Below are 12,340 nucleotides of genomic sequence, written 5' to 3'. Positions count from 1 at the left end.
GAGATCAGAGAGCCAAATGAGATAACAGACTGGGTGATGGATGGACAACATACAGACGGACAGACTGATGACTGAGCAGCCGGATGGATGGTGGATGGAGGAACAAATTTGACATCTTTTATTAAAAAACAGCAACATAAAAAGCAGTCTGACTGGCATAACGTCTATCACACAAATGACGGCACAGGGAATAAGGTCTTAAAATGCAAAATTTGTTCCACCTCTAATTGATGGCTGAATGTCTGAAACCACACATAATGAAGCATTATGCTCAAACAGCGATGCTTTTTTTCTTTTCTTCTTTTTAAATGAAGAGACGACACACAAAAACTGATTGTAAATGTTCTATTCTAGAACACTGTGTACCAATTAAAACAAGATACATTATAAATACAATTCTGTACAATACAATAGTGTAAATACTATGTTCAAATACATTTACATTAACAACTCCTTATTAGGGAGAGCAGCTTTGTTCTCTTCTTTAAAGTAAGGTCTTGGGTTTGTTATGTTTAAGTAAAATTGCAGCGTGATTATTTTTCTGGACAGGTTATAACTTTCATTAAAAAAAAACTTTAGAGGAAAAGTAATCTCCTTACCTTAATAAATCTGTTGTTTCTAAATATTCATCCAATCCACCATGACAGGAAGGATCGTATTCTGCATTTCACATAAGGTCCATACTCTTTTGATATGATTTATAGCTAATTATACAGGGGGTGTCTTTGCAAATAACACGATAAGGCATATATTTGTATATCCAGGCTTCTGAGCAATCACTCACAGTCGTCAGGGTTACGAACGTTTAATCGGTCCTGTATGGAAGACAGTCGGAGAGCTTCCCAAGAATCCTTTCCAGTGCAACCTTTTCTCATTCAGTCTCAAGCCGAACGGGATTTATTTCCTCCACAGTGTTACAGTACATCAACAGAGTAATTCCTGCCAGCGAACGCTGAAAGCTGCTCCCAGGTTTGGCAGATTTCTCCTGTTTCAACTTTACGTGGCATTGCTCCTACAGATATGGCACTAAGCTTTACGTGGACACGTCGATTTATAGTGAGGATGTCCATGTGTAGATACAACATAATACAACATAACACTCGTAACAGCAGATATGGAACCGTAGTTCTTTGGTTAGCCCTGACGTAACATATTGACGTAAATATCAAAAGTTTATGAACAGTAGTACATTCTTAATCTTCGAATCCCAGATCACTTCATGATGAGCCTCAGAGAGGGTCGCGTTCTGTAATACAAAAATATTACATATATTCTTCAGAAGCAATGTAAGAAAACTTAGGCGGATAATATTCCCAGATAAAAGTCGAGTCCTCTATAAAAATATGAGCATATAGAAAACTCAGATATGTGCATAGTGATTTTGTTTGTTTTTTCAGTGAACAGCAACTACAAAATACTTCATTAAATGCACAGGTAAGATATGCCTTTGAGCAAAGCATCCACACAAACAGCACATCAGTGGTCAGAAGTTAGCCGTCGGGGTCAGACTCGGGACGTGAAGGAGAGGAGTCACTCCTGGGTCATTCACATCCCTCAGAGAGCAAGTTCTTCTTTGGGTCCTGTTTGATGAAAGTCTGGGGTTCTGTTTCCATGGAGGGAGGCCCTCTGGTGAGCCGAGATGGTTTGACAAACACACCGTGGCCTGGGGGACAGCGGAAGTACACTCTGCCTTGGACAGTCCCGTTGTGCTTACCTAGAGAAGAGTATAAGTGGTTACTAGTATTAAGGAAAGAGTTAATGCAGCTATGGAAACAAATTTGAGATCACTTATAATTATCAGTTTCTCTGATTTTACTTTTTATCTTTATATGTCTGAGTAAAATGAACATTGTTCTTTTATTCTATGAACTACTGACAACGTGTCTCTGAAAATCAAAGCAGAAATGTGGTATTTTTTTGCAGAAAATGAGAAAAAAATAACAAAAAAGTTGCAGTGCTTTCAGACCCCACATAATACAAAGAAAACAAGTTCATATTCATTTAGAAACAACAATACTTCATAGTTCAGAAATCAATATTTGCTGGAATAACCACGAGGTTTTCAATGGGGTTCAATGCAGTGGTCTCTTCATTTTTTTTTTCTCCAGCGCTGTATATTAGTAATGAATATAAAAAAAATACTCTTAAATACTGAATAGATAGTTTACCACAACATGAATAGCAACTTTCATTGTAACTTTTTCTATTGGTTATTTTCGCTTTGGAAAAAAAAAAAATTACAAAAATGTTTTTAATAAAAAAGTGTTGTAGAGTCAGAATGATGTGTACTTAATAGAGGTGTGGCGATCGATCGGACACCGATCATAATCGGCCGAGAAATGTACTGCCACTGTTGGTGAGCCAGTACATTACTCTCTTCTCCCTTTGAAAACTAAAAGTGTGCCTTTAGTTGGGCCATGCAGTTTTAACAAAAAAATAAACAAAATAAGAGCCACATGTAAACCGGTAATGTTAGAAAATTAATTTTGCTCCGTGAACGCAAGCATGTTACTTACCCATTGCCACATCCAGCTTGACACCAATCCAGATCCCCTTTGCGAACTCCACACCTCCTACATAATAGACTGTTCCTCTTCTCTTCCCTACCCACACCTGCTCCCCAGGTGCCATCCAGTCAGGAAGCTGAGCTACAGGGGTGCTCTCATCCCCGCTGGAGTCTCCAGAGGGCTCTGCGCTGCTGGGGTTCGGACTGGGGCAGGGGCTCCCGTGAGGCAGATCTCCCTGCGCTGGTTCCTGGATTGGAGGCTCTCCTCCCGCTCTTTGAGCTGGGCCAGAGGATCGCGCTGTTGGTAAAGGTTTGATTTCAGACGCTGACGCTGGAGGTGAGAGTGATATAGAGGGATCTTTGGAGGATGAGGTCAGGGTCAGGCCTCTATCGGGTGCAGTGATTGGGGCGTTTAACGAAGTGCTAGGTACTTTCGTGTTGGCGCTAGACACAGCTATGCTGGCAGGGTTTGCGACGTTAGGACACCTGAATATTACATTGTCAGTGTCAGACGAGAGCTGATTGTCATTGTCGTGAGTCTTTACATGTTCTGGTTCCTTCGGGTGGCTTGTAGAAATTTCCAAACCATCCTGTCCCCATTTCTCAGTAAAATGAGCCAAATCCCCTTCTCCAACACTGTCATCAGCCCCTTTAAAGTCAGTGAACTCCTGGCTGGTGCTGAGGATACAATTATGAGGCAGTGGGACACTGTGCTGCTTACTTGTGCAGTTAGGAATACTGACAGGTGAAGAGGGTGGATGGATGAGCTGTTCACAAGCACCACACGCTGAAGGAGGCTGCTCCACATTGCCCCCTGCTGCAACACTTTTGGTCTGTGCAGAGCTTCGCCCAGCAGGGTCGTGGGACTCTCTGGAGGGACAGCTCAGGTGGTCGGAGCTTTCACTGGTGCTGAAAGGCACGTCGGACAGAGTGGCATTGGATTCACTGTGGGAAAAGTAGCCGCTGGTGCAGCTGCTGGCCGTGGGGCTTCGGGACACGTCCCTGTCACTGCTCCCCCCTCCACACCGGCTTCCCTTCGAGTCAGAGCGAAACCCGTCCTGGCTCTCCAAAGTGGCGTTGTATATCTCAAAGTTTGCAAAGTCCTCTGGGATGTAACTCTGGTAGGTGCTTTGGTCCAGTGGGCCCCGATTTAGATTCAGAGAGACATCCGTGTCCTCGTCCTCAGAGTCGTGCTGATCAAAACAGAGGCAGTAAGACAAAAGTGGAACTTAGCTTATGTAGTACTGTGATCTATGTAATCACTCAGAGTTACAAAGAGGATGAAGGCCATGAAAATAGTCAGTGATGATGAAACGGAAACATGATTTATGGATTCTGTCATGCAAGAACAAGTGATGTCATGTGTTCAACCTGAAGATTGGTGTTTTGATCTCCTATACTAGTTTTTTTTGGGATGGCAAAAATAGTGACAATCCCACTATTACACTGTGATTGTGATTAGTTTTTACCTTTAATCTAACATATATCCTGTGCAATTAATCTTAAAAACAAAACAGTGTTACCAATAGAAAAATACAGGAATTAATCTCTTGTCCATTCTAATGAGACTTGTTTGTCAGAATAAAAGCACCTTTTGAAAATAATTGCCTATCAGCAGGTCCTGAGCCTACATTTCATTAACCCGATTGATTAGATTTACGATTATTGATCACAGGTATGGAATTGAAAAGACTAGATATTATGTTTTTTTCTCTCAAACAGATGTTGGTTTTAATTTTGAATCATAGAATGTATGTAACATGAAAGGTGGCCACAAAAATATTAGCTGTAAATATGATTTCTCAACAACAACAAAAAAGAAAAACCATCTGATAATCTTGGTACCTCTAACCTCCTCCTGTCTGCATGAGCTGTAAATGTAATTTCATGATCAACCACCTACAAATGTCGCCGAGTTGTGTGACTCATAGTTCACAGAATGACTCGTGTAGTAGCAGCAGCAGCTCAGGGAGCAGCTGAGGCTCTCTAAGTACAGTCAATCAAAGTAAGAACACAGTGTGACGCCACTGTCGTTAGCAGCTAATGAGCCAGCATGTGTCAGGAAAGTGCAGCTGTATGTTTACGGCCCGCATATGTATGTTGGTGTAGCACTTACAGCAGTGAGTGACTGTGTGCGGCTGAGCTGCCTGCTGGTGACAGCGGAGGTGGGGGTGGAAGGCTTGCAGTGGCCCTCGCTGCCTGCCCTGGGTCGGCGCCAGGAGCAGGGAGAGGGGAGCAGTGCAGGGCTGTCCACAAGTGAGCGCATGCTCTGCAAGATGGGTCAGAACGACAGCACACACTTCACACTCACACAGCATGCATGGAGCGGGGCGGGCTGGTTACACAGTTAGTGCCATGCAGTTTACTATTTCACAAAAACAGTGCATGAAGTGCCCTAAATTAGAGGTGCAGGAGCGTTTTGTTGCAATAAACATGCAGAATAGTGCAAATATGTTACTGATTTATTTCTTGTATTTTGTGTCCAAAAACTGATAAGGTGTAATTATTAATCAATAGGTTGTCAAGTTAATCTTTGGACTTTTGCTGATTTAAAAAAAAATTTTTTTAAATTATTTTCAGTGAAACCAATTGACAATTTTCAGACAAAAGAAGTTTCCTTCGTAGGACGCTCAACTAAGACGGACTCAAGTCCCAACAACCATCAGGATGAGCAGATGTTCTGTTGTTTCACGCCAAACAACAGAGATGCTTTTGGTAAAATGAATTGTAGTTTATTTAAAGAAATGCGACAAAAAGATACAATTTGTATTTCCTCAACTTAATCCAGCCACTTATGAACGATTTAAATTTTTATACACACACTGATTTTAAATTTAAGTCATATGCACTTCTCTTGTCAACAGTGTGCCAGAAAGTTTGACAACAGTAATAAAGTTTGGTCTTGGGTGCCTCATTCTTTTCATTAGACCTGCTGAGCAAATTTGAGAGTGTTTATCGAAATTTTATATGACGTCTTTGCCTCAAGATGTGTATGAGAGACAGATGTTGCACAGGTGCTTATGCTCTATAAAGAGTTGTAACCTAGTCTATAGAGCATTCATTATGATATTTACATCTGTGGACAACTTATTATATAGGAAAAAGAGTAAATAACCTGGCAAAGTCCAAAGAAAAACTTTCAGCGAAGCCTGAAGACCTACTGATTATGATCAGTTTCTTAGCTTAGCTTAAAATGTTACAAATGATGTATCGATGTAATGCTGCTTAGTGTTTTCATTCAGCTGTTTTAAGACTGCTTACATCAAATTAACTTAACATAAACCTCATTTAGGACACTTTACCAATAAAAACAAAATAAAACATAGTTATTTCAACTGGTCAGAGCAGTCACATACTGGAACATTCAATAATTACAAACATAATCACACAAAAGACTGCAGGCAGCAGGATTTTTGTTAACTGAAGAGAATATTTTTAGCTTCAAGTTATTCTTCGGCCAATGGGATATTCCAAATAATGTGGAGGATCTTTTCTTTCCGTTCGCCTTTTTCTTTCTTTCTTTTTTTTTTTTAAAACAAGTTTAAAATGGAATTTTAATGGGGTGCCAGGTGAGATGTAAAAAGTCAGGACGGACAAAACAATGATACATGGAGCTGAGGAAGAATCAAATGGCGTAAGGAGGAAAATATAAGACATGAATCCTCAAAGAAACAAGAAACAGATTGAACTCATGCCCTCTTTACCGTCATTCCCAGCAGCGGCCGAGCCTCCAGTGCTTTCTTTGCCTTGTTCTCCTCTTTGACAGGAAGCAAAGACTTGAGGAATTTGGGTGGCTGAGGGGAAAGAGCTTTGAAGGGGCTGGCGCTGAAGAAGGTGGAACTCTCGGGACCCGATCCTGTGTGGAAATATTAAAGAAATGATCGTTTTTGTGCATGTTGTCAAAATGCAGTTGACGTGGCTGACTTTGTTCTGCTTTACCTGAGTTCTGATTGTTTTTAATGGGTGTGGTGCAAAGGGAGACATCTTGAGGGTTGCAATTGGAGCTGTCCGCATGATCACAGAGCTCCTATGCAACAATACACAGTCCCAGAAGATATCATGAGGTTTATGAGGCATTTTATTCACTTGGGTTTAGCACAGAATTATTTGAAACATTCAAATCGATCAAAGAATGTGTCTCAGCAAAAGTGTAATCATTTTCCAATAAAAAATAAAAACAGTTATAACTTTGTTATAATCTCTTCAAATCTCCTGATACAGATTTCTTATTTTTGGATGTACTTTTACCAGCACAATAATAATAAAGAAAAGAGTGCTTTAAATGAGGTTAAGCCATGCCTGATGAGTCCTGCCATCTTCATCCTCAGTCAGGTCAATTTTACTGCACGAAGACTGGGGACAAAGGGAAAAAAAGTGACTTTATCCTCACACCATAAATTGCATGTGTTCAGCTGCAAAAGGTTGTGTTAATTACATGCTGTACATTTGGTGTGCTTGCGCTCCTTCGCAAATGTCTCCCTTTAGCTGCAAGCGCTTCCTTCACCGTCACAGCCTGCAAAGAAACACAAGGACAGATCTGTTTCTGCTGCTCTAGGCAGATCTGCAGTCTGTGACCTTCTGACTCTTTATGAACTTATATATAGAGAGCCTAATGCTGTTAATGTCCAGGCAAAAAATAGCAGCAGCAAAGTACTGGTCAAGGCAGTGGGTTTATTTACGTTGAACTTTAAAAGAGAATCAGCCTCCAGAGCAAAGTTTTCTTGAAAGGATGACTTTGCACTGCATTTAGAAAGTGTGAAAAGGTGACCAGATAAATATGTCTATTCATATCCAAATACAGCTTAAAGCCTGGTCATAGATCCAATCAGCTAACCAAGCCCTGACCTTTAACATCTTTGTTTAGGTTCAATTTAGACAGGATATATAAGTTAAAAAATGTCAAGTTTTTAACCTTCTTTTCTGGGAAATTGAAGGACCATCCAAATTTAAACAGCCAGCAAAAAAGTTGTCAATTTATTTCCAGTGTTCAGGGGAACTATGACAGGCTGAAGAGAACACTGCCAGTCAGTTCACCTCTTCACCATTTCTTACTTTTGGACTTTGGTAATTTCCAAGATGAGTACAAAAAGCAGCTTTCTGGCACAACATATTTCATACTGATCACATGTCAATCTGAACCGGCCTTGAAGACATTTCTGCAACAACCGATGACTAAGTAATTTCCTTTGACGAACACAACTAAATGTGGCTCTATGAGTCTAACAGATATCTCTTCTGCTTGTCTTTTCATAAGAGAAACGAAAACAGAGCTAGAACCACCATCACTGGAAGTAGCTCGTAATATACCACCTTAAGCAAATAAGATGCTGAAGATGACACAATTCAAATAGAACTGAGTTCTATTTGAGCTTTTTCTTTTTCTTTATTTTTTGCTGAATTACTAACAAAGTAATCCAGCATTATTGTTTGTGACTGTGTTTCCAAACTATCATACAAGAACTGTTTGAACAGTGTATGAGAGTCTTATGGAGCAGCAACTAAGTAAAAATATTATAGCATTTAAACAAAAAAGGGGACTAAAAATAAATTATTTTACATGCAGTTCTAAACAATCAGATATGACTTTCTGTATGAGAGGAAAAGGTAGCACTCTTTCAGCCCACAGCGTGCAGTGGGAGGTGGGGAAGCACTTCACCACCAATAACTCCTGACATTTCATTAAAATGACTTTAAACCTTAGGGACAGTTTTGAAACCTGTTTAAATCTTGGTGCATCTTGACACTTGTAACTGTACCTACGAGATGCACAGGGACATTTTAACTCAGTCATCTGCAAAAACTGCATTCAGCTGCTTCAGTCCAAACTGTGGTTTACATTACCGGAATCAGCTGAACCAGGTTACATTTGTGACACCTGTGTGTGTGTCAGAGAGTAAATCAGTGTGTCTCATACCTGTCTTAGTCTCTCTAAGCTCAAAATGTTCTCCACTTCCAGAACCCCTCTGGTGTATTTCTCTATGTATGTGTCTCCATCCTGAGTTTCTTCACTGTCGCCTCGAGCAGCCATGAGGGCTAAGGTTTCTCTCTCCTCTGGCTCCTCTGATGCCTGAAGGGACAGGAGAGAAAATGATAAAGATAAAACTCTGAGCCTTTAGTAATATATTGAGGAACCTCAATATGGTTTTAAATTCATGTATTTGTAAGCATGACTCAGCGCCGTACCTTTGGTATGTTGGAAACAATCTCATAGATGACACCGCAGGAGGAAAGCATGTTCTTTTGAGACATCCTCCTCTTGAGACTCTGAGTGAAACTCTGAGTGAAACAAACCAGAAGCATAAAACACAACTCACCACAGGAAGCCTCCATGTTTTTGACCTCTGACCCATTCCCAGAGTACTGACCTGCTTGTTGTAGATGTTGACAGCAATCCTCTTGCGGAGGACCAGCTCCATGGAGGCCGGGTGGCTGAGCTGCACAGTGGCTTTAATGATCAGGTAGATGCGCTCGTTGGGTGACGTGACCCGGTTGAGGTGCACAGAGTCGTGGATCGACGAGTCCCAGGAACACACAGCCAGCACCTGGTGGGCCACAGGAACCGAGTTTTTGATACATGCAGTTCCAGAGACAATCGCACAGAAGGAAGCTGTGAGTGGCTAACAGCTCGTTAAGAAACACGGAGTTGGGTTTCTGAGTGTGATTGTACTTTTAGGACAGTTTCACATAGTAAATATATCAGAGATAACTGCACAGTCTTTGTTGGGGTTCAGTTTTTTTTGTTAATAATAAAATTTAAAATATATTCACAACATTAAAATGTTTACAAAACATTTTTCTTCCAACTCAGAGGCCTTTTTCTGTATTTGCGCCACCAGAGGGCAGTATATTCACTGCTCACCTCTTCATTGCTGTGTCTGATGATCGGCAGGTAGAAAAACTGGCTGCCATGCTCTTTGGGCAGGATAGAGTTAACTCCAGCAGTGTGTGGTCCCATCAGCTGCTCATTCACTGTCAGATTATCCGCTGGCGGAAAAAACCAACAGCAAAAAGAAGAAAAAAAAAAAAAAAAGCTTAAGAGTTTGGAAAGACAAGGAGGAAGCTGTGAATAAAGTGGTTTTATCCTCACTCACCATTTAAATCCAGAAATAGGACAGGAATGTGAGCCTCCATCCCTGCAGGTGGGATCCTATATGCAGATTAATATAGTTAATGCTTGGAAAAGTCAAAAGGGTACATCAAAACTAAATAGAGTGTGTGTGTGTGTGTATTTTTCTTTCTACCAGTCTGCAGGAGCTCCGGGGATGCCGCTGCCAGCTGCCGGCACCAGCACTGCGTTCCTCTCCTCAGTCAGGCCGACCCACTGCTCCACCAGCCGGGCTTCCCTCTCCACGTCCTCCTCCGACTTTTCTGAAAACACAAAACCAAGAACAGAGTTTTAATCGAAACGTCACTGATTGCTTCCCTTTCGGCCGCGCAAGTCCTCGAACCGACCGTGTTTGTTGATGATCTTCTTGATTTGCTCATCAAGATACTCCCGGCGTTTGATGAGGGCGTCTGACCAGCGCTCTCTCACGCAGTTCAGGTCTTCCTCCTGGAACCAGACAGAGAATCAATGTCAGCGGGCTAAATGGGGCAGATGACCTGCTGCAGGGAACAGGCTAGTGCTTCCCTAGGTGAGGGGAGTGCTTACAGGTCTCACTTATCTGAGTACCATTACTCTTTCTTGATAAAGCATTCACAATTAAGAAATAAACTGAAGGTGTTAAAATTAAAAGCACATGTTACTGCATGATCGACAGTGCCTTACAAAGGTCTTCATGTCCCATGAACCTTTTTTGTCCCTTAACAACACCTCTCAAGGTCTTTTATTGACGTTCTATGTGATAGACCAACACAAAGTAGAGCATAATGGTGAATCATAAATGGTTTGGAAACATTTCTTGCTAATAAAAATCTGATAAGTGTGGAATACATTTTGCGTGGCAACAACTTTGCATGTCTGGAGACTGAAACTTTTCCCAATTCTGTAGCTTTAAAAATATCTGATGGTCAGTAAGACTGGGTGGAAACTGTCCGTTCACAACAATTCATTTGTTAGTAATTGGTTTTAGGTCTGAACTTAGACTGGGCCATCTCACACATGAGTATGCTTTGACCGAAACAAATGGCTAGAGTTGCTGTCCTGCTTTAAGGTGAACCTCCACTCTAGTTTCAATGCTTTCTTGACTTGAAACTGGCTTTTTGCAGGATTGCCCTACCAAAACCTTTAGTTTAGGTGAAAGGACACATTATGGCAGGCTTGCATTTATGCTGTGCTCCTTCTAATTCAGAATAAGGAATTAAAGCAGTTTCCTGTGACATGTCCAAAGCTCAAAATATTATTTTATAAAATAAACCCTACTTTAACGTTCTGTCCAGTGTTATACCTGACCTTTCTGCTATGCTCCTTGTTCTATATATTGACTAATGTTTTCCAACAAACCTCTGAGAACTTAAGCAAAGAGCTTTATTTATACTCAGAGAAACTTCCACTATGCATTTACCCATTTACACATCTAGGGGTATTACAGTAAAGGTGGTTGAAATAAACTTTATGTCGCTTTTCAAATTTCTATAATAAGAAAAGACTTTAAAAACATACATTGATTTCTTTCACTTTTTAAATATGCACACATTGTGTTTGTCTACAACATTAAACCCACATTAAAGTTTGTGGTCGTCTGAGTTAAAAACAGTCAAACAGGTAAAAAATACTTTTGTTTGAAACCCTTCTTAAACATCTAGTAACCCATAAACATCAGTCGCACATTTGCATGCCCTCCTCGTCTACAATTATTACCCTGAGTCCTACCTGATTATAAGGCACATCGGTCTGCCATTGTCACAGAACCACAGACCAGACAGCAGTGAGCCGATTTCCATCTGCAGCACGGCTTTTTACTCAACAGACCTCAAAGCCAAACAAGTTATGCCTCTGACATCAGCACACTTTCACCATGCAATGTGCAGTAAATAATGCGGCCATGCAATGTCGATGGGTGTAAGCGAGGGTTGTTACTTCAGCTATTCAGCGGTGACATGCAATAAGTGGCATCAATGTGCACGTCCTGAAGTGGAAAGAAAATTGAGCAAGGGATGAGACCCTGGCAGACATGCTGCTCCGGGTGTGCCAGCTCAGCCGCGGGTGGAGCTGTTTTTCACATCAACAAACTGCTGGTGCAATGGATAATTACAGCGTCAAAAATCATCCACATGTTTGCAGATGCCGTTTAATAAAGCATGTTTTTTTTAGTCAAACGAGGGAGTTGCCTTTATGAACACATGATCAATTGGCCTCCCTCATGCTGCGTAGTGAACTACGGGGTGGAGAACAGCAGCAGGAGGAGAAATGGAGGGTACCTGATAACTATCCATATCGTCTTCCGCCTCTTTCTGGCAAGGGGAGAGGACACTCAGTCAAAGGTGAGGAAACCAGAGCGAGCTCTGGGAGTAAAACTAGGAGCAAAACATCTACAAACCCCAATTATTTATTTTGTTATTATAAAAGATAAGACAAAAATGTTGCTTAGGACACAATGGTGAATTTGTAACAAAACTAAAATCGTAATGATAAGCCTACTGTACTGACAGCCTGCCTCTAGGAAGTCAAGGAACAAAATGAGAGCAGCACTAATCAATAGTCCAGCAATTGGAATCTGCCAATTTTCTATTTTCGTTTGTGGTCGATAATCAGCAGGTCTAATACTTGGAAATTGGATTCTTATATATTAAATGCCTTAAAATATCCTACTACTACTTTTGGTATTATAATGGGAGCATCAACCACCAATACATTCTTTGATACATTTTATATTTTATTTAATCAGTCAAAGA

At 41.0% G+C, this 12,340-nt stretch overlaps 1 protein-coding gene across 4 annotated transcripts in view; it reads right to left on the bottom strand.

Moving 5' to 3' along the window:
- Positions 1 to 331: 331 nt before the first annotated feature.
- Positions 332 to 12,340, bottom strand: part of kif13a (kinesin family member 13A) — a 42,928-nt gene continuing 30,919 nt past the window's right edge. Inside the window, exons 26-40 of one of the 4 annotated variants that reach the window (XM_014994976.2) lie at positions 11,867 to 11,899; positions 9,959 to 10,058; positions 9,748 to 9,874; positions 9,598 to 9,653; positions 9,366 to 9,490; positions 8,872 to 9,048; positions 8,690 to 8,782; positions 8,421 to 8,573; positions 6,951 to 7,019; positions 6,806 to 6,859; positions 6,446 to 6,533; positions 6,211 to 6,362; positions 4,623 to 4,775; positions 2,517 to 3,699; positions 332 to 1,714 (exon numbers count right to left, since the gene is read on the bottom strand). In XM_014994976.2, the coding sequence (XP_014850462.2) occupies positions 1,542 to 1,714; positions 2,517 to 3,699; positions 4,623 to 4,775; positions 6,211 to 6,362; positions 6,446 to 6,533; positions 6,806 to 6,859; positions 6,951 to 7,019; positions 8,421 to 8,573; positions 8,690 to 8,782; positions 8,872 to 9,048; positions 9,366 to 9,490; positions 9,598 to 9,653; positions 9,748 to 9,874; positions 9,959 to 10,058; positions 11,867 to 11,899 (2,736 nt within the window). In that variant the 3' untranslated portion in view covers positions 332 to 1,541. The remainder of the gene's footprint in view (positions 1,715 to 2,516; positions 3,700 to 4,622; positions 4,776 to 6,210; positions 6,363 to 6,445; positions 6,534 to 6,805; positions 6,860 to 6,950; positions 7,020 to 8,420; positions 8,574 to 8,689; positions 8,783 to 8,871; positions 9,049 to 9,365; positions 9,491 to 9,597; positions 9,654 to 9,747; positions 9,875 to 9,958; positions 10,059 to 11,866; positions 11,900 to 12,340) is intronic. The other 3 variants (XM_014994979.2, XM_014994978.2, XM_088014114.1) reach the window with 3 other exon arrangements.

This window comes from Poecilia mexicana, unplaced genomic scaffold (assembly GCF_051168715.1).
Source record: "Poecilia mexicana isolate PSO_F unplaced genomic scaffold, ASM5116871v1 scaffold_16, whole genome shotgun sequence".
Lineage (NCBI taxonomy): Eukaryota > Metazoa > Chordata > Actinopteri > Cyprinodontiformes > Poeciliidae > Poecilia > Poecilia mexicana.
The sequence above is the reverse complement of the archived record's forward strand: the minus strand, read 5'-3'. Positions and strand labels throughout refer to the sequence as shown.